The sequence below is a fragment of the Prinia subflava genome, chromosome 20 (genome assembly GCF_021018805.1).
Source record: "Prinia subflava isolate CZ2003 ecotype Zambia chromosome 20, Cam_Psub_1.2, whole genome shotgun sequence".
In the NCBI taxonomy this organism is placed as follows: domain Eukaryota; kingdom Metazoa; phylum Chordata; class Aves; order Passeriformes; family Cisticolidae; genus Prinia; species Prinia subflava.
Window position 1 is genome coordinate 4,714,690 of NC_086266.1, and position 21,372 is coordinate 4,736,061.

At 56.7% G+C, this 21,372-nt stretch overlaps 1 protein-coding gene across 6 annotated transcripts in view; it reads left to right on the forward strand.

The window, feature by feature from the left end:
• Positions 1–428: 428 nt before the first annotated feature.
• The window catches only part of NLGN3 (neuroligin 3), a 38,430-nt gene continuing 17,486 nt past the window's right edge, over positions 429–21,372 (forward strand). For 2 of the 6 annotated variants that reach the window (XM_063416650.1, XM_063416654.1), the window contains exons 1-3: positions 1,145–1,289; positions 18,614–19,359; positions 20,445–20,504. In XM_063416650.1, the coding sequence (XP_063272720.1) occupies positions 18,882–19,359; positions 20,445–20,504 (538 nt within the window). In that variant the 5' untranslated portion in view covers positions 1,145–1,289; positions 18,614–18,881. Of the gene's footprint in view, positions 525–1,144; positions 1,290–17,725; positions 17,745–18,613; positions 19,360–20,444; positions 20,505–21,372 lie in introns of those variants that run through there. The other 4 variants (XM_063416653.1, XM_063416655.1, XM_063416651.1 and 1 more) reach the window with 3 other exon arrangements.

Consider the following 21,372-nt stretch of genomic DNA (forward strand, 5'->3'; position numbering starts at 1 on the left):
GAGAGGCAGCAGGGCAGGAGAAGCAGGAAAGCTCTGCCCTGCTCTGCAGCAGAGCTGGAAGGCACTGGGGCAGGTGAAGCCCGACCTGTACTGGGGTGCAGGGATCTCCCTGCCACTGCACATTCACAGATTCAGCGCAGGTGCCAGAGGTGTGTGGGAGACTCGAAATTAATTGCTGCCCTTCAGACGCTGCCATGCAAACATCTTAAACAGGAAATGGTGCCTGCTCTGTGGAGGCACCGCAGCCGATGCTACCTTGGCAATGGCAGAGGGAGGCAGCAATCAGATACATCCATCAAGACCCAAATCCATGCCCTGTTTCAAATGATTTCTGTAATCCCATCAGGCAAGACTGAAACATTGCTACGGGCAGCGGCAGGCTGTAGGAGAGGCGGCTCCTGCCAGGAGGCCACGAGTGGGAGGGGAAAATACCCCCATCCTGGGAAGGGGAATGACAGAGGTGCCGGGTCTTGCTGCGCGGTGCTGGGAGCCTGTGGGGCTGTGGCTGCTGGGACTGAAGCCCGGTGCGTGGCAGGGCTGAGCCTGGGATGGGGCAGCCCATACCGAGCACCTGCTGAATCCTCCCTGGCCCCGCTGGGCACTGCGGGGCAGTGCGAGAGGCGGGGACGGCTCCCTGGTTGTGGGGAATATTCCGGGCTGAAGGTGTTCCAGCTGCCTGGGGTGTGCCGGGACACACAGGGCTGTGTGAGGGGGGAAAGGGACCCTTGCAGAGTGACCGGGGCGGGATTCTGCATGCACAGGACAGTGCAGGGTGCCCGGGGCCGTGCCGGGGTGCCCCCACAGATGGGGTCGTTTACTGGGGTGGCGCGGGGAGCCCCAGGCTGTGCAGGTGTCCCGGTCGGGAAGGTGGGGGTGACCCCCTCCGCCCATGGCCGGTGACCAGGGCAGATTTGGGGGGTCTGGCGGATCCCGGGGTGCAGGTGCGCCCGGTGCCGGTACCCGGAGGGCGCGGTACCGAACTGCGGGTGCGGCATCCCCTCGGCGCAGCGAGCAGGGCGGTGCAGGTGCCGGGGCGTGCGGTACCGGGCCGGTTCGGCGGCGGGGCCGTGGCATGTCCGATCAGGGCGGACCGGTGCCTGTGCCGGTGCCGGTGCCGGTGCCGGGCAGCGCGGCGGCAGCGAAGGGGTGTTGCGGGACGGCCCCTCCCCAGCCCGCCTCCGCCGTGCACGCGCCGCGCGCTCCCGGTGCGGGGTCGGGCCGGACTGAGCGGAGCGCGGGGCAGCCGCCGCCGCCACCGGCATGGCCCAGCCGCGCCGCCGCCCCCGACGGTGAGTGCGCCCGCCCCGCCCCGCCCCGCACGGACCGGCACGGCCCGGCCCGCGGCGGCCCGCGATGGGGAGGGCGGCCGGACGGCACCGGACCGGCCCCACGGCGCGGGGATGCGGGTGGCCGCCGCTCCGGCCGCGGGGCTCTCGGGCAGAGGGGTGGTCCGGGCTGGGGTCGCGATCCCGGAGTCGGGCGTCGGATCGGGGCCGCGGCGGGGCGGGAGTTAACGGGTGGGGCCGAGCGCGGCGGCGGCGGGTACCGGCGAGGGTTAACGGGGCCGGATGAGCGGCCGCGGCGAGCCGGCGGGTTGCCATGGCGACGTGCTGAAAGGGGGATTGTGCGCCCGCCTCAGCTGCGCGGCCGCATCCCGGCCCCCGCCCCGCATCCGCCGGGCCGCCCGGTCCCGCTCGGCCCGGCCCGGCAGAGCCAGCGCAGAGCGGGGAGCGGGGGCTCTCCGGGCTGGAGCGCTCCCACTCCGGGGATTAGGATCCTCCCCGGGGCTGCGGGGTGTCTGTGGTGTGCTGTAGGTACTGGGGGTGCTGGTGTAGGTCCTGGGAGGTTATTTGGGGTGCAAGGATGCTTCTGGTGCTGACAGGCATGAGGCTGCTGGTGTGAGCATCCCTGGGTCAAGGGCAGGCAGGAGATCCCCTAGGCTCGGTTTATTTGGCATAGCATTAGGAATGACATTAGCCATTGGGCTCCTGGAGTGAAAGGACATTCCCTGTTTCTCTCCTGGGCCAGGGACCGAGTTGAAGGCAGGCTTGCTGTCAAGCAGCTGGCCATACTCATCCCTGAGCAGGGCAGCAGGCCAGATACCCATTCATCCATCCACCCACCCGTCCCTGAGCAGGGTGGTGGCTGCAGGGGGTGCTGGTGGCCCCAGCGATGTGCTGTGGCTGGAGATGGCACCGTTCACCTGAGCTTGGCCCCGTGGTGCTCGAAGCCATGGAGCAGGACAGGTGTGGTGGGTGATGGTCAGTGCTGGGGTCTGTCTGCATCCCGTGCTGCCAGCAGCAAGGGAGAGAAATGATGAGGGAGGGAGCTGAGGTCTTTGTCCAGCCAGTCAGTGTCTGGACCACACTCTCCCAAACGGTGACACTTCCTTATGCCTCTACCAGCAGCCTTTCCCAAGGCCACAGACCTCCCTTAGGGAGGTGGCTCTGACATGACATCCCTGAAAGGCTGGGATTTTCCTTCCATCCTTTGAGAGTGCCTCATCTGATGCTGCTGCTGGCTCGGCCCCAGGTGATGGCAGAGCCAGCTCCCCACGAGCCCCTGTGCTGGCCGTGCTTTGTGTCAGCCTGGTGGGACCTTCCTTTCCCTGCAAACCAGGGTCCTCTGTGGAATTGGGAGCATCTGCCAGCTGGGTTAGGAGTGGATGTGTCCTCAGAGAGGTTGCCAAGGCAGGAGTCACTCTTAGCTCTGGGAAATGCCTGTGCCAGGGGTGCCCCCAAGCACCCATGCCAACACCTGGCGCAGGGCTGGGCACCCAGAGGTCCCCAATGGAACCAGAGCTCCTCCTGCTCTGCAGGCTGCAGGTGGCCGCCACCAGAGCTAGTGTCTGCAAAATGGTTAAAGGCTGACATTTAGAGGTCACACTTTTAGCACAGTGCATGTGTTTGCTTCATTTGCATTTGCAGTTAGCCGGGCTCGAGGCTTTGCCACTCGCATGTGCAGTTGCCATGGTTACGCGTGCGGTGGGGATGTGGAGTTTGGTTGGACACCTGCAAACACGCAGCTCTCAACCCCCAGAGCACGGGCAGGAGCTGCCAGCGTGCAGGGCAGCCCTTGGGCATGGGCGTGAGGGCCCTGCACAGCGCTGTGCTGAGGAAATGGGAGCTGCAGGATCTGCGTGGTGCTGCCTTGCACAGCCTCCAAGTGCCCACACTCGACAGCAGTGAGCATCTGGGGCAGCCTTGTTAGAGAGGAAGGTTGAGCCCAAGCCAAGGGGGTTACCCTGCATCCTTTCATCCCTTTTCATCTGGGATGTTTCTTTTCCAGACCCTGTGTAGAGGCTTTTGTCCCAAAGGGCAGGAGGGAAGGTGCTTGAGAGCAGGGTGGTGAGGGCAGCCAGAACCTGGGAGTCACGAGTGGAGCTACTGAGCAGGGACAGGGGCCTGCCAAAGCTTCACAAGGCAGCGTGAGAATTGGCAGAGCACTGTGCTGAGGCTCCAGATGTGGTGGCTGTGTCTGTCCTGGCTCCCTGTGGGGGCTGCTCTGGGTGCTCACGTCCAACACAGACAGGGATTTGTTCCAGGTGTCTTTTGATCAGGATCACGTCCGCCAGCAAGAGCAAGGAGATAGTGACTGCCAAAATCCTCTGGCAGGTCCATGTTGGCCCTTGTGTCAAGGGAGGAGGTGTTTTAGGACACCTAAGACAAGAAAGGGACCTCGAGGTCATCAAGCCTGTAAGCTCCATCTAAACAATTCCCAAACAGCATCAGCTCAGCCAGCTCCTAAACCCCAGCCACAGCAGTCTGCTGCCTCCCAAGCAATTTGCTGCCATCTTCCTGTATCCTGCCTGCTAGAAGCTATTTCTTTGCAGCAGGCAGGGGGGAAAGGAAGCTCTCCTGGCTGTCCAGGAGCTGCTGTGGCCTCAGGCAGAGCAGTGTGGAAGTGTCCCTGCTGCACTGGTGGCAGCTGGAGGGATCCAGTAACAGTGGAAGGGTGGAAGGGTTGTGGGAGGTGGTGAGGATGGGCACATGGAGCGTGTGTCTGTGCAACAAGTTGTGGAGCTGCAGAGGAGCCTGTGGAATCTCAGAGCAGAGCACAGAGGGTCTGTGTGTCTGCCATCCTGGGGCTGTGCAGAGAGATGGGGCAGGGACAGCTTGGCTCAGTCCTTAGAAGTCCCAGTGGCGCTGGGATGGAAGTTAGCAGCTCCCTGTGGGATCCCAGGTCCTCTGCTGTGGTCTGTGGTTATTGGCTGCCACTGAGAGTGCTTTGAAAGGCAGCCAAGGGCGTTGTGGCTCTGGGTCAGCACAGAGGAGAGGGGGTCGCAGGCAGCACAGGGCACGTCAGCAGGAGGAGGCAGGTTGGATCCTGTACCAGGGCACCCGAGGAGAGCTGGGGCTGAGGACTGAGCTGAGCTGAGCTGGGTGGTGCTGCGTGGGGCACTGAACGCTCTGGTGGTCTCCCACTGTGGTACTCCCCAGAGCTGGGGGCAGGGAGCGGGCTGTGACCAGCACTGTGTGCTGCTGGCCTCAGCAGGATTCTGCTGTGGGTGTGAGGGGAATGAATAAATGGTCCTGCAATTGCCAGAGCTGCCAGTTTGAACCCACATCATTCAGACCCCGGAGCGAGTCTGACTGAGAGGAAACGGGGATGAAGAGGGAGCAGTGGAAAGACATGGGTGCTTCTGGCTGCAGCTGCTGGGTCCTGTCTGGTTTGTGTATCTCCTGGAGGCTTTCCCTGGATGGGAGGTTATGCACAGTTTGAGAGGCTTGTCTGGGCTCAGGAGTCATGTGGTATTGCAGTCCATGATGAAACCTGTGTTCTTGCTAAGTCTGGAAGTTGTGTGTGGAAACTCTGCTCGTGCAATACATTCCTTTGGCCATGTTGCCTGCCTGGCAGCAGGGACAGCACGTGGCAGGGGCTGTCTGTGAGCAAGGTTTTGTGCTGGGGAGTGCTGTTTGGGATGAGACCACCTTGGCAAGGAGCTCAGAGGATTGTTGGTAAAGAAGCCTTGTTCCTGACACTGCAAAATGCAGAACAGTGGAGTAACATCTGTTATTTTCAAACTGTGTCTCAGTGCGAGTGTATCCTGTAAGGTGCCTGGCAAGCAGAGCTGAAACTTTGCCTGGTGGCCAGATGCTCTGGCCGTGCCAGCAGAGCAGGTGGCAAAGTTTGGGAAAGGTTGCAGAGAGGGCGTGTTACAGGGCTTGTACAGTGCACAAACCTTGTCTGGGTCTGGGCCTGGGCTGCTGAGGGCAGGGAGGGCTGGGAAGAGTTTGTTCAGGAGGCTTCTGAGATGGGCCTGGGGAGGGGACTGCTGAGAATGCCCTTTTGTGATGATGAGGAGCTGCAGGGACTCGGCCTTCAACAAGCAGTGGTGCAGCTCTAAAGGACTGGGAGAAGACACCCAAGCCTGTAACGTGGCCAAAATGTCTGTGTGGCACTCCCCATGGAGGTGGCTCTGTCCGTGCCCTGGTCCTGGCACCCAGTGCTAAAGGAGTTGTGGAGGTGAAAGTGTGACTCCAACTGTCTTTGTGCCTTTCTTCTGCCCTCACATAACTCCAGGCACCACTGAGCAACTTGAGGACCCATGGGACAGTGATGGAGGAGAGGGACAGGGGTTGCTCTGTGTCTCTGTCTCCAGAGCTGCCCACAGGGAGCTCAGGAGAGATGTGTGGGTGTTGAGATCATTGTGGAGTCAAATGCCTGGAAGTTGCAGCAGAGTTGGTCAGAGGTCTGGTGGCCTCTTGCAGAAAAATGGCTAAATAAGGCAGGGTTCTTCAGGCTGGAAAAGGAACAACAGAAGATGGATAAGATGTGTCTGCAGGAGGCCAGGAGAGAAGTGATAGAGGTTAACTGTTCGTTGTTTATTTTCATACAAGTACAAGGTCACACCAAATTAAGCTCTCAGGAGGTGCCAAACAGGAGGAGGGGCACTGCCTCTTGCAGATGTGCTATCAAATCACAAAAGTCCTCAGAACAAGGTGTCATGAACAGCAAAACCTTGCATTAGTTTCAGGAGAAATGAGATGATTTCAAGAAGGACAAGAGGTTCCCCCAGAACTAATAAACACACTGAGATCCACCTCTGGCTTGGTCAGCTGCTGAGCTGTGAATTGCTTGTGCTTCTGACTGCTTGCAAGTACACAGAGCAAGGGGGACTTTTGGTCTGCTCTGTTATTTTCATAACATTCTGCTCACCAGTGTGGAGCCAGGAGGGAGCTCTGGGTTTTGGTAAAGAAGGATGGGTTTATCCCCATTCTGTTCCTTAGCTTGGCACAGGGTGACAGATGCAGTCCCTGCATGGGATGCTCTCCCCAAATGATGGAGGTGCAGCTGCTGGGAGATACAGGACCTGTGCTAAGCACCAAGCCTTGGCTTCACAGGGCATTTCCAGGAGACCTCTGACAGGCTTTTTTCTACTGATCAGGTAGTGATTCAGTTGGAAAATGAATGGCAATATCCCTTCCTGCTGTGTTCCCTGACAGCTCTGCTTCCTCTGCTTCCCTGGGCACACGGACATGCTGGCAGCAGAGCTGGAGTCTCATCTTAGTGCTGTCCCAATTCCCTGGTACTTGCTGCACATGATAGGCACTGTGGGATCACCAGAGATCTGATCTTCATCTCCTGCTCCTTCAATCCATTCTCTCTGCCTGTTCTCATACACATCAGGAAACATCAGTGTCAGTTTTGTTCCTGGTTTTATCCTCAAATGAGAAAAGACTCATGTCCTGCTAACCATGAGGGTCCAGCTCAGCCTTACCTTGGCAAATGTGGGTTGCCAAAAGGCTGTTCTCCAGCTCCTGAGCAGCCCAGAGACATGCAAGGACAACAGGAAGATGCAAGCCTTGGCTTGGAAGCAGTTGGCTTCTTATGGGAGAAGTGGGCTTGGAGAGGAGGATGCAGGGATGAGCTGGGGATCCAGCAGTCCCCCTGTGGGTTTTGGCTGGCAGGCAGCAGTGTGAGGTCAAGTGAGGTTGTTGCTTATGAAGAGGATGCTGTTTCTCAACCTTATTAATTCCAAGAGGACTGAAGGAAGTGTCCAGCCAGCAGCACAAGGGTGTCCTTGCAACCAAAACCCAGAATTTCCCTTGGATAGCAGCTGTCCTGTGCCTCAGGAGAGAAACAATCTCTGTTTCTGTCCTGTCTTTTTGATCTCTGTTGTCCCTGGGGTCTCTGGATGAGAATCTGAGATTGCAGATTTGGGCAGGGAGCTGCTGTATACTCTGATGCTCATGACTTTAGGAGAAGCCACTTGGTTGCCTACTCTTTGTAACAAAAAACTCCTCCTGTGTCCGCCGGGAGCGATGCTTCCAAGTGGGCATCTGCTGAGGCAGAGCTGTGCTCGGGGACTTCTGAGGAGCAGCAGGGAGCATGAGAACAGTCTTGGCACTTGAACTTGACTTTGCTTGGCATTGTTGGTCCTTGCAGCATGCCTGTCTGTCTGGCTTCATTCTGCTCCCTCTGGAGAGACAGGGCATCCCCAGGCTGCCTGATTTGCTCCGGTCCAGCTTATTTCTTAGCATGAGGTGGTATTTGCAGTAAAACACATTAAAGGATTTTTTTTGCCAGAGGTTTTAGGCTTTCTGCTTTTTTTGTGCTTGAAGATAGAAAATATGGGAGGATAAATTTACAAGGGAAAATAGAAAATACATTTTGGATTAAATTTGAATGGGTTTCCTTTCTAGCTGCTGGCTTGCCTGACCTACAGTCTCTAGTGAGCCCTGGCTGCCTGAGCAAGACTTTGTGGAGCTGCTGTGGCTGCAGGCTCCAGTCCAGGGCGCTGCCATGGTCTTCTGCTTAGTCACGCCAGCTTTGGTTTTGGTTTGGGAATGGGAGCAGCTGATGGCCTTGTTGAGGGCAGGCTCCCCTGCTCAAGGAAGCTGCTCCTCTTGGTTGGGTTGAGGCTCTCATGGGCTTGGGCTGCACCATGGGCTGCACCTTGGCACACTTGGGCTGTCTGAGGTGACAGACACCACGTCTGTCCGGGCTGTGCACACACCTTTAGGTTGTGTTTAGATAAACTCTTTAGGTTGCTTACTGGATGGAGCACACACCAAATCTGTACATTTCCAGAATTCCTGGAAAAGCCTGTAGGGTTTCTGGGGAAACCAGGAACTCTGGGATGGGCTTTTATCTCGTTCAGCTGCAGATGGGAGGTTTTGGATGCTGTGTGGAGCCAGGAGCCTGGTGTGGTGCTGCCCCAAGCCGATGCCACCTGTGCCCACTGGGCTGTGCCCAGCAGCTCCTCTGGAGCTCGGCAGCGGGGTGGGGCAGATGTGCACAGGGGGAGGGTGGCTTCTCCAGCACCTGTGCCTTCCTGCCGAGCGTGCGAGGGTGAAATTCAATTTGTGGATGAGTCGTGGCTGTGAGGAACACAGGCCACAGTGTGTGCCGGAGCCAGGCGGTGTCTGGGAGCAGCGCGGCCGGCATGCACAGCATGTCCTGCCTGCCAGCTCTTGCGGAGGCTGACGTCAGCCTGGAGGAGCGGTGGCTGCTGCAGGATGTGGCAGCCTGACGCTGTGTCATGTTGGCTCTGGGTGTGTGGCCCCAGCTCCCGCGGTGGCTCTGCCAAGGGGTGCTGCCCTGGGCTGGTGTCCCCTGCCCTCCTCGCCCTGCAGCCGGGAGGGGAAGGGGCCCGGTGCCCTCTGCCACCGGCAGCTTGCGGGGTGGTGGTGTGGATGGAGGAGTCCGTGGTGCTTCCAGCAACAATGGCATTTTCCCGCCCCCACATCTGGATCTTTCTGATGTTTCTAGTGTAACCTGCTTGCTGGCAGGAGCAGAGGGGATGTGCATTACAGCATTAGCAAATGCAGCTTGCACTGACCCATGCTCTGTCCTACCTGTGCTTTGCTGCCAGAGGTCAGTGCTCCCCATCCCTGCCCCAGTCCAGGTGTGGGTATCCCACTCCCTCCTCTGCAGGGAGCAGCCCTCTCTTGTGGATGAAGAGCCCAGGGCTGTGAGGAGGGGAGCTCTCAGGTCTCCCAGGCCAGCCAAGGCAGAGCTGGGACTAATTGTGCCCCCAGGCAAGCTGCAGTGTCAGGGAGCAGTGGGTCACTGCTGATGCCAGTAGGCTCAAAGGGACATTTGCCATATGGCCAGAAAATGACGTCTGGTCTTTGGTCAGGGCCACTCACACCAACATAAAACTCAGCATCCAGAGCCCAGTGGGCAATGGGCTGCAGTTTAGCTGGGGCATCTCTCTGGCACAGGACAGGACCTGCAGCTCTCCCAGCCATGGGAAACTCGGGAGCATGGGGTGGCACAGCCCTGCACCCCAGGCCCTGGGCACCTGTGTCTGTGCAGAGCCTGTCTGCTGTTTCACCTGGCAGTAGGGACTGGTGTAACAAGGTGGAGATGATGTGGACAGCCAAACATCTCCTGGGATGGCTTTCCTGAGCAAAGACCCTGCAATAAGGAAACAGCTTGATGCTGGGCTGCAGTGCTTGGGGTTTCCTGCACCCTGAGGGAGCACACGTGGCTCTGCTGCCTGCCCTGTGACCCTCGAGGGGTGGCTCTCTCAGGATGGCCCACACCTCCCCCTGCACAGGGATGTGCTCTCCCCACAGAGCCACCTTGCTCCATGGGCTTGGTGTCTCATGCTAGGTAACACCTGGTGCAAAAAGGTGGTGCTTGTACACTGCCAGATGACTTGTAACCTTATCTCTTCACAAGAAAACTTATTGTGTCATGTTTCAGCTTCTGTAGAAAAGTTAGTTCCTGCGTGTCTCCAGCTATTTCCTTCATCTCTGTTCTTTGTCCTGGTTTTATTACCTTTAGCACAGATTACTTCCAGGACTTGTTTTATGATTCTGCCCTACAAAACCTTTCTGAGCTGATAAAGAGTGGAGTGATGTTAGGCAGAAATGGGTGGTTGGGGCAGATGTTGGTAAAAAACCCAGTCCTTTACTGGCTCTGCTGCTGAAACCAGAGGCTCCAAAGCCACAGTCTGGATTTCAACCCTTGATTAAGTGGATTTGGCTTCCTGCTTTTAGTCAGTAAAAATGAAACATTGACAACTTATTTTGGATGTAGCTGTTCCCATTCAGAACACTCTTGGATTTTGTTGCCCACCCTCCCTAATCACATTTGCAGGAAGTCCAAATATTTTAAGCTGCAGTCGGTTCCTCTCTGCCCAGCCCACCTCCTTACATTTATAGAGCCTCCCCCAGTCCACATTAGCCCATGGAAAGCATTGGCTGTGCACACACTCACCCTGCCTGCAGCCACTGGTGCTTTCTCAGCTCTCCTTGGAGCTTGTGTGAGATGTCTTGAGCTGTTCTAGCACAGGTGGTGGTATGGGCAGGACAGAGCTTTGTGTAAATTGCCCATGGCCCATTGGTTCTGGGATCTTCATGTCCTTTGCATGGCTGGGTGCCCAGAAAGGAGCTTGAGAGGCTGGGGTATGAGAGAGTTTTGGGGAAGGACGTTGCATCAGCAGCTTGGTTTCATACTTGCCTCTTAGTTTCAGGCATTTCAGAAATGGGGGTGTCATGAGCCAGCCACTTTGGGTCACCAAAGTCTCCTTTCTTTATTAGACTTCAAATCTGCTTTTGCTAACATAAGAAATATGAATGTGTTTAGACTTGGACTTTCAGAAGCTTCAGAGCCTTGTGCTTGTGCAGTTGTTCCCTAACACAGATCACTCACAATGATCCATGTTAACTTTAAAAATGGCCCCTGTTAGCCATGGTATTTTCCAGGGCAATTATTTAGGAGAGGAAGCATCACTCTGGCAGATGTGAGGGGGATGGTGCTGAGCAGGTGGGATAATGTCAATGCAGCTTCCTGAAGCTGGAGAAGGAAGTGAGGGGAATGCTGCTGGCGTAGTCAGCTCTCTCTTTGCTGGGTGAGATTGGCACTTGGGCTGCTAGCTGTGGAGTGTTGATCACAGATTTGAGGGAGATTATATTGCCTTGGAGTAGGTGCCTGGTGCTTGTTTGTGATGTGTGGGAGAGTGAGCAAGTTGTCTTGGCATGAACTTTGTGCTGGTGCCAAGGGCTTGCTGAAAGCAGATTGTCTGTCAGCTCCCTCCTGAGTACTCGTCTGGAAATTCCAGGGTTCTGTGGATGCACTTTTGCATTTTCAGTCACCTGCCTGCACCAAACCAGAGGTGGAGTAATTCTAACATTAATTTGTGAAGCGCTAGATAGGATAGGATAGGATAGGATAGGATAGGATAGGATAGGATAGGATAGGATAGGACAGGACAGGACAGGACAGGACAGGACAGGACAGGACAGGACAGAACAGGACAGAACAGAACAGAACAGAACAGAACAGAACAGAACAGAACAGAATAGAATAGAATAGAATAGAATAGAATAGAATAGAATAGAATAGAATAGAATAGAATAGAATAGAATAGAATAGAATAGAATAGAATAATTTCAGTTGGAACACCAACTCTCCTCTCCTCTCCTCTCCTCTCCTCTCCTCTCCTCTCCTCTCCTCTCCTCTCCTCTCCTCTCCTCTCCTCTCCTCTCCTCTCCTCTCCTCTCCTCTCCTCTCCTCTCCTCTCCTCTCCTCTCCTCTCCTCTCCTCTCCTCTCCTCTCCTCTCCTCTCCTCTCCTCTCCTCTCCTCTCCTCTCCTCTCCTCTCCTCTCCTCTCCTCTCCTCTCCTCTCCTCTCCTCCCCTCTCCGGTCCCGGTGTTTCCCGGTGTTTCCCGGTGTGTCCCGGTGTTTCCCGGTGCCGGTCCCGGCGGTGCTGACGGGACAGCTCCCGCGGGCTGCGGGAGAGCCTCAGCCCTGCTCTCCCGGGGCTCCGGACACAGCTCCGGACCGGGACAGCGATGCCACCTGCGGATGGTCCCGGGGGTCGCGGGGGTCCCGGGGCTCTGGGATGCTCCAGGCGCTCCCTTCGCTGCCGGCGGCCCGGGCTGCGGAGCCAGGGGAGGTTCAGCTGTGCTCGGACACTGCTCCCCGTTAACCTCTGCCCCTTCAGGTGAGCGTTTGCACGCTGAAACTGTGAATAGCAAGGTGAGGGAGAGAAAAGCTGCCACTATGTATTCGTGCTGGGCTCAGGAAAGCCACAACGCGAGATAATCTGGATTATTTCTGTCCAGAAAGTGGCAATAAATAGGCTGCTCCCAGCAGCCATCCCTGAGCCATGTGGGAGCCCACAAGTCCTTCCTGCCCTGGCAGAGCCCCCTGCTCACACAGCAGCTGCGGGCTGTGCCTTGTGGCCCTGTCTCAGCTTTCCACCAGGCTCCTGGGAAGCACTGAGTGGGAAGGTCAGTCAAAATCCAGACTAACTCAAGGTGAGTCCACTCCAAAAGACTCCAGGCTTTCAGGCACAGTTGTCCTTGGATTTTCTATAGTGGTCACCTTCTCCCTGCATCAGCAGTATTGGGTGCTGACCCCAACACTGTCCCTGCTGCAGTGCTCACGAGCTGTCCTTCAGCAGCATCACCGGTCACAGCTCAGTGACACCCAGAAACCTCCTGCATTTTTGGAGCTCTTGATGCCAAACAAGAGCTGGAAATGATCCAGGCTATCTCCCCTGCTGGGTAGCGTGTCTTCTGGAGCCGGGCATCGAGCAGTGTGCTGACATTCAGCACCAAAAATATCTGGAAAGGCTGAAATGTGGGCAAGGGAAAGGTCTGGTGTCCTTCCCAAGGCAGGCTTGGCTCCTTCATGAAGAACTCATTAAAGGCCATGGAGCTGATGGTGACAGGCCATATTTGCAGCAGGAGGCCTTTGGCACCACGGCAGAAGTGGCTCTTGAAATTGTCTGTTTCTAGGGATTTTGAGTAACATTCTTCTGTTATGAATGGGAGCTCTCGAGGATTTGGCATGTGTCTGGGAGTTGTCAAAGAGCTTCTGTCCCACATATGTTCTTGCAGCGTTGAGGAACTTAACTGACACCTCTCACGTGGTCCCTCATCCTCTCCCCAGGGCAAAGGATGTGCAGTGGAGTGTCTCACAGGCTTCTGATGTTCAGCTTGCCTTAAATATTGGTGGTGCTGTGGGTAGGAGCCAGGAAGGGCAAGGCACAGGGACATATCTTGAAGCAAACAAGGGTGAGGTTTGTGACTGTTTTCCTTCTGTCCCGTTACAGTGACTGTGGTGCCTCAGTACTGGGGGGCTGCAGATCTGCCTCAGGAAGAGAGTGAGGTGGGGAACACTGGGAGAGGCCTCTGCTGAGTGGAGAATGGATGTTTTAGGCTCTATGGTACTGGGAAACCTCCTAAGTGCTCTGCTCTGGACCCTAAGTGCTGAAGGGTTCATGGCCAGGGTGTCTGTGTATACCCAGACAGTGACAAATACTGAATAAATGAGGGCAGGGGCAGAGCTGCCAGCCAGGGTGATGAGAAATGTGGGAGACTGGGCTGGAGGGGCTGCTGGGAATCACTTTGTCCATCCATCTGCCACCCTTTGCAGATAGCCATGGAGTGCTTTAACTCTTCCTGGTGTACACTTAACTTTTCTTTCTTAATATGGATGTGTCTCCTACCTAGCACAAAAGGGCAGAGTGTTCTGAACTTTTTTGCGGTGGCCTTTGCATGTTATAAAACTGTGCCCTGTGACTTTTCTTGTCTAGACTAATCCAAATCTTCCAGACGTTTCTCCAAAGCTTTTTTGATGATCATGCTGGTCTCCCATGGCCTCTCTGAGTCCAAGTCTTTTGGGGAATAAACTGTTTCTCTGGACAACAGTAAAATTACTTGATGTATCTTTATGAGCTGAAAAGAGAGTAATTACTTCATGTGTAAGCTGGCCTTTCACATCCTCCTGTAGCTGCCTTTTTTGTGGCAATGATATGCTGGCTCATGTTCAGTTTGTACTCACCTGTAGCCCTCGTGACCCTTGTGGCAGAACTGCTGCTGTCTTTTCTTCTGTGGCCTGTTTGTGCAAATTTTTACCTCCCAATGCCTTACAGTCCTGCCCATCATCTCTCAGCCCTTTTCCCAGTCTGTTAGGAGCATGTCAAATTCCCATCCTGGCCTCTAAAGCGCTGGGGTGTCACGTGCAGCTTTTGAAACGTACTCTGTTCTGTCATTTAGGTCATTCATGGAAAAGCAGAGCAGCAGCAGCAGCAGGGCAGACCTTTCTGAAACCCTACATGTCCCTTTCAGTGTAACTGTGAGCCATCTATCACTGTCCACCAGCTCTGTGATGGACCTGGGAAATGCCCCCACAGTGCTGGGGGAACAGGAAACATCTGTCTGTGGTAACCTGGGATGAGACCTGCAGGCACAGGGTGTTCTTGAGGGACTGCTGGGACACAGGGACACGAGCACACTGGTCCAGTGCACTGCAGCTTTTCTGCTCCCCAGTTTCCTGTGAGGTTTCTGCAGGGTTGTAGGCCAGGTGGGATGGGGCTGGGTGAGAGCTGGGATTACTGCCCTGCTGAGATTACTGCTGAGATTACTGGAGGAGAGAAGATTCCAGGTGGGGAGTGGGTCTGGCAGGTGCGCTGCCTGAGAGCTGAGCTCCAGCCTGAGCTCCTGGAGCACAGGCTGGGGAAAAGGTGTGGAGCTCACCTGGAGAAGAGAAGCAGAAGTTTCCCACACTGCTTGCTGGGTGCACGTTTGTTCTGGGGTGCATGGGCTGGCCCTCAGCGAGGTACAACAGGCTCAGATGGTGAGCAGAGCTGCACAAGGCACAGAGGCTGCAGGGTGCAATGGGACACCCTGGCTGCTGGAAGGAGATCATCCATCCGTGCCAGCTGGGTGCTCTGAGGTCTCCATCTGTCCTGGCTGTGAACCTCGTGGGACACAGAGCCACAGCATGAGTGTGATGAACCTGGGCTTGGTGCTCCAGGGCAGGAGGCTGGGCCCCGAGGAAGGCTCCAATAGCAGAGCAGGCTGCGGGCTCGCAGCTCCTCGGCCGCCTGCCAGAGGAGGTGTGGATCCGGCTCGTCTGGCTGGTGTTGAGATGCCTGAATATGCATCTGCCAGAGAGGCTTCCAGAGGATCCCACCCGCCCAGGTTTCCATGGAGAGCGTCTCTTTGTTGAGGAGGAAGCCGTCTGGCAGACAGTGTGGCCGTGGAAATACCTACAGAGCATTTGTTTTCCAAAGCACATGAATAACATCCCCAACAGCTCGCAGCCTCACTTCCTCTGCTCACCCACCAGCGGCCTGGCAGAGCGACCTGGGCTGCCTGCGGTGCCTTTGTGCTCCCAGTTTCTCACTGCGTGCTTGTCTGAGCAGTCCCAGTTTGGCTGTGCCTGCCCAGCCCAGCCCGGTTTCATTCCTGGCTGGCAGGCAGCAGCCCATCCTCGCTGGGGGACACGTTTGGCTTCCCTGCTGCAGGGAAGAGTGAGAGCGCTGTAGGCGGCAAAACTGGGAAAGTTTTGCTCCCACTTCCCATGGGATGTGAAGGGAATTGCTTCCCTGAACGAAATGTCCTTTCTCTGGTCTCTCAGCTCTTTCTCGTGCTTTGAAAGACCAAGGAGCTTAAGAGCTGTTGAGGCAGCGGCAGCAATGCAAGGCACATGCAACAACCCACAGTGAAAGGGATTAGGCTTGGGTTTTTATGGCAGTCTGTCAGCATTAAATTAAGGCTAAATTCCTATCCTAAATGTTATGTTAACATGAAGTTACACCAGGAAGCACAGAGCACAGAACAGCAATATGAGGGTATCAGATGTGTTACAGGGGTATTGTAATTATCTCAAATCAGGCATTTGAAACCCAGGGAATTTCAGATATAGGGTTTGCATCGTTTTTTGGGTTTGTAATTGAAAAAACTCCAAACACAGGAAGGCTTAGAAGCATGTCACTGAGATTGTTTGGGTGCCTTTATTCTGTGCTGCAGGGACAAGGGCAGATGGAGGCAAAGAGTCTTTAAAAAATGATGGAACCAAATGTGGAATTACAAATGTTACAACACCGTGAGCTGTATTTGAGTGTTAAGGCATTGTGGCTCTCCAGGGTAACATTAGGGCTGCTGGGCCTTGACTGTGCATCTTCATATCTGGACATATTTGGCTATCACTAGTGCAGCTCACCTCTGTGCTCCATGCTTTGTAAAACTTGTAATTGGAGACAGTTTTAAAGACCTGTAGCATCGTCTTCTTTAAGTTAAGAATGCATACTTAATTCTTTCTTAGCTTGTGTTTTTTTGTCTTCAGATTTCCATGTTTTTTCAGAGCTGGATGAGGATTAAACAAAAACCCAGAGGAATATCATCATAGCATAATTCTGAGGAGCTGTTTTTCGGCTGTGCTTTGTAAAAAGAGATTCCTCATTGTGTCAGGGCAGGATGGTTGCAGTGGGCGTGCGGAAGCTCCACGGATGCAAAGTGGGCTGTGAATTCAGCCCTGTGACTGGTGTGTGCAGCCCAGCTGGGCAGCTGTGTAGTGGCACTGCCTGGTGCCGTGGAATTGCTCTCCTGGATGAGTTGGTGGAGCAGCAGTGCCCACCAGCATGGGGCTGCAGCCACGGGGAAGCTCTGGAGCTCAGAAATCAGCTGGTGAACCACCAGTGGCGGGGCTGTGGTGTTCCTGCAGACAGAAAATGATGATGGATCAGTGGAATGGCTCTGCAGGGAGCACTGTATGCACTGTCATAAAGACTGGAAGCTGCCTGTAGCTTCCAGTCATACAAATTAGATACGACAGTCATTAATAATTAGCTTTATCCTAACCTGCGGTACCTGAAGGAACCTGAGCAGAAGATTTACACTGGGCAGTTTGCCTTCCAGCAATGTCAGGCAGAGTGGTGGGTCTGAAGCAGCTTTGAGATCCTGCTTGGGAACAGCTCTGGGGGGTCCCAGGCCAGCACTACACCCCTGGGATGTCGCTGTTAGGCAAAGGTCAGGTCTCTGCTGAAGGAGGAGCATTGCAGCAAGGAACGTGAGATGAGTGATGGTTTTCTTCCAGAGCTGCAGGCAGAACAGGGCAGCCGAGGTGCCGTGCTGCAGAGGCAGCTCCAGCAGTGGTGGGCAGAGCTGAGCCTGGGGTCTCTGGGTTCCTCAGCTCTTTCTCTGGCCCTTGACTCAGCTTTCATTTCTCAGGCTCTGGCATGTGTTTGGGGGATAATGCAGCAGTGTCGTGCCCCTGCTGGTGTGTTTCTGTCGCTGCCTGGAGGGGCAGGAGGAGGTGAAGGGGAGCGATGTGCAGAGATGCACTGCCCTCCTTGTCTGGCACTACCTGCATTCCCTCGGCAGGCTCTGGAGAGGAGCCTGCATGCCCAGCCCTGCGAGGCCTTGCTGCTTGGGTGGGCTGAGTGCAGTAACATGATTTTCTGAGATAAGTGTTTCTGTTTACTCTGTTACCCTGATTTCTGAGGCTGCCAAGTTCTTTGGGCGTATCAGGAGGGCAGGCACAGCATGGGCCCATGTCCTTAATGACCAGCAGTGAGTTGCTTGCACATGTGCAGTACAGATTTGAGACACCTTCTGTGGGGGTTTTTGGTTGTGTTTTGTTTGGGTGGGGGGTTTTGTGGGTGTCTTTTTGTCTGTCTGGGAGGTTTGGGATGGTTTTTTTTGGTGGTGGTGGGTTTTTTCCCTGCGGATTTTCCTCATTGGATGAGGTGTTCTCTATTTGTGGAATCCCTGCCCAACTGAACCTCCACCAGAGCTGCAAACTCCCATCTGCATACAGCCCTTATTTTGTGCTCCAATAATTTCAAGGCAACTCTGCTCCCCTCTGAGCCTGGGAGAGATCCACCGGGTGGGCACGCAGGGATGCCCTGGGGCACAACGGAGGCGTCTCACCAGCGCTGCCGTCTCTCCCAGGGTGGGGACATGTGGCTGAGACAGGACGAGTGAGCATCCCCTGAGCCAGCACGGCCTTTTGGAGGGGACCCGGCAGAAGGAGCGGGGCCGATGCCCGGGGTGAGGGGAGCACCGGGCGGGTGCAGCTCCCCGTGCCCGGCTCCCCCGGGAGCAGCGGCGCTGGCGGGGGGAGCCGAGGCTGGGGGGCGCTTACATAAGCCCTAAACGCGACAGGCGGTGCGGGAAGGTGAAGGGCAGAGCGCTGAGAATCCCCACAGCCTCCAGCTCTGCTGGCTGGCACAGGAGCTCTGCTCGCTGACACATCCGCGGGTCCCCATCTGCAGCGCCCTCCCTTCCCCACGGGGGCTGCCGCAGCTGCTCCTCCCGATGCTGCCAGCCCGGGCGGGGCCGTGGGAGCGCAGCTCTGCCCCTGAAAGGGACGGCAGAGGCACCAAAGGGCTCCTCTGGCTGTTCCCCCCCTGCCTGCCCAGCTTCCGGGTCCTGTCTGGGGTCTCTGTGCCTTGGCCAGTGCAGGGTGGCCTGCACTGAGTGCCTGGCTGGAGTTTGTTGGTGTGTAAGGGGTGGTGCTCCCGGACAGGAGCAGCCCAGGCGAGGAGCACAAGCTGCGGGGTGTGGGGAACACGAAAGGAGAGGTGCCAGCGGGGTCTGGTGCAGGGCACCAGTGGTGTCCAACAGGCTCCTTATGGGGAGGGACACAGCTCTCTCCGCTTGTCTTGGCACCCCCTGAGCGCTGGGGACAGGCTCTGCGGGCATGGGCAGACAGTGTGTGAGTCTGCACATGCTCTGCTTGCTCTGCCCGCTTTTGCCTGTTCCCAGAGCCTCTTGCCCAGGTGGTGGCAGAGCCAATGAGCACCCATGGGTGGGAGGCTCAGCCAGAGCTCCTGGCTCTTTCTGCCACTCTTTCTGCACTGCAGGTCTTCAACTCTTCCAGAGCAAGTCTGCTGTTAATTCCCTCCATCTCTCCACAGTATCAGCAGTCACCTCCGGGCTGGGCCACTGGCAGGCAGGCAGCAGCAGGCAGCTGGGAGGCTGTGAGGAGCTGGTGCCCCATCTCCCTGCGTCCGCGCTCCTGACTCCCCCAGCAGAAGGTGTGGCTGGGCTGCGCTCTCCTGACTCCTGTCTCTTCTGCTCCGTCTGTTCCTGGTGGGCAAATCGGAGGCTTGGTGTGATGGGGTTGCTCTGAGACCTCGCCCCAGGAGCTTCAGGCCTGGATGTTGGTGCTGTTTCTCCCGGACAATGTGGCTGATACTCTGGAGAAGCCCTCTCTTCCCCCCTGTTCTCCAAGTGCCTGAGCTGGTGGCCAGCTGGGACCTGCGTCTCACCCTCTGGGTCCTGAGCTTTGCCTCGATGGTTGTGCAGATGGAGGGCCAGGTCTACTCTCCCACTGTCAACACTCACTACGGGAAGTTACGAGGGGTGCGCGTGCCGTTGCCCAGTGAGATCCTGGGGCCCGTGGACCAGTACCTGGGGGTTCCTTATGCCGCTCCCCCCATCGGGGAGAAGAGATTCATGCCCCCCGAGCCACCGCCGTCCTGGTCGGGCATCAGGAACGCTACCCACTTCTCACCAGTCTGCCCCCAGAACATCCACAACGCCGTTCCCGAGATCATGCTGCCCATCTGGTTTACCTCCAATTTGGATATCGTGGCCACGTACATCCAGGACCCCAACGAGGACTGTCTGTACCTCAACATCTACATCCCCACGGAGGATGGTGAGTCCCCTCTGGGGTGACCACAGGAGAGCAAGGGGGGGGTCACTCCACCCCTCCCCAGCAGTGGTTGGTCTCACCTGGGTGTTGTGTTTGAAGCATGTGGTTGTGGACCCTGCAGCATGCTGTCTGTTTGTAGAAAGCTTTCTCTGGCCATGCAGCTTGCCCTCTTGCCCTCAGCTGCCATCTCTGTCTCGCGTGCTCCTGCTCCTCCACGCCTCCCGGTCCCACCCCTCCACCTCCATGGCATCGTCACGGGTTCCTCTCTTGTATTGCTAAATCTGAATCCGACTCTCTGACCGCAGATCCACAGAGTGACAAGCTGATTTGTGCTCCCCACAGGCGCCGAGTGCCAGGTTCTGTCTTGAGTTGGTTCCAGTTCGTCCTTCCTCCCTGCTTCCCACCCTCCCCAGGTCCATGCGCTAGTTGTGGGCGTGGGCTGCGGCTGGGAGGAACACTCTCTGCCTCTCCCTGGGAAGATGCTCCGGCAAGAAAGGGACCACGGAGCCCTTTTCTGGGCCCTGGTACGGATGGGTGGTTGGGGTGCACCGGCAGACACATCGCTTGGCTGCTCCCCCGTGCGCCGGCGGGACGGCGGCACAGCGATGAGCCTGGGGTGCTGGGGACGCACGCTCCCGTTGGGGTGAGGCTGAGCGGCGCTGGGTGCCTCCTTGTCTAACCTTTTCCTTTGTAGGGGATCCCACCTGAACTGTAAGTAGAGGGCAGAGGAGGCAGCGCCCGCCCGCGCGCCCGCCCCAGCCTCACCGCACCGGGAGCCCCCAGGGATTTTCAGCGGGCCAGAAGGGACCCGCAGCCGGTCTGCTGCTCACAGCACGGCAGCCTGGCGGGCCAGTGGCTTCTCCCAGGCTGGCTGGCTCCACTCCTCGGTCTCTGGGGCCCACGGAATGCATCATGCCTTCCTTCCCGCCCAGCACGGCTGGCCCAGAGTTTTCCTCCCATGGCGACGCTCCCTCCCCACCTCCCGCGGTCCCGGGGGCGGTGGGAGGGTAGCAGCGTGGTTGTGATTGCATGCCCACTCCCATCAGTGGAGCCTCCTGTTATTTTGTAGTCTTTTATTCATTTTACAGTAAAACGGATTTCCAAGGAATGCACCCGAAAGCCCAACAAGAAAATATGTAGGAAAGGAGGTATGTAGCAAGCCGACCGGCAGAGAGGCACAGAGAGGAAAGAGAGAGAGAGTGAGAGAGTGAGAGGGTGCCTGGCTGGCCCCTGGCCTGCAGCACTCCTCCAGCACCTCTCTGTGCTGCCCCTGGACTGTGGACCCTCCAAGCAGCCCACCCTGCCACCCCCTGCTTCCCACTGGGAAGAGCCCCACAGATGCTCCGGCCAGCTGGGAGCGCAGGCCTGGGGTCAGGTCATGAGGGTGCTCATGTTGCTCCAGGCCTTTCAGAACAGCTTCTCCTGGGCTGAGCCTGCACTCCCACCTTCATCCCACCGGCACTGACAGCCTCCCAGTCCCTGGCCATGAGGGGCAGCCTCTGAGGGCAGGTAGCACTTAAATGCATCCATCCCTCAGGTTGGGTTACCCCATTGGTGGTGTGCAGACCTGTTAAGGGAAGGACCTGTGTGATGGGGGACTGCAGTCCATCCTGGGCTGAACTTTCCCCTCATTACATCCCTGATCATGTTGCATCCAGAGCTCCTTGGTTAAAAGCATAAAGCCTCTCCTGGCTGTGTAAATGCTGCAGATTCTGCCCTGAGCCTTGTGCCTGCCAGAGCTCCCCACTGCTCACACCCCCATGCCACTGCCAGTCCTGCCAGTAAGGATTTGGTCTCCCGCCCATGGCACAGCAGCCTCCCTGAGCCCTAGCTGCCTCACAGGCAGCCAAGCACCTCCAGTTCAGACACAGCTCTGCTTTGCCTTGCCTCCACTGACCTTCCCCATTGCCCCTAAATGATCCAGTATTCCCAACCAGCGACATGCACAAGGGAGTAGAGAAGTACAAATGGTAGCTGGCTCAGCCCCGTGTCAGACACAATGCCTCCCCATCCCTC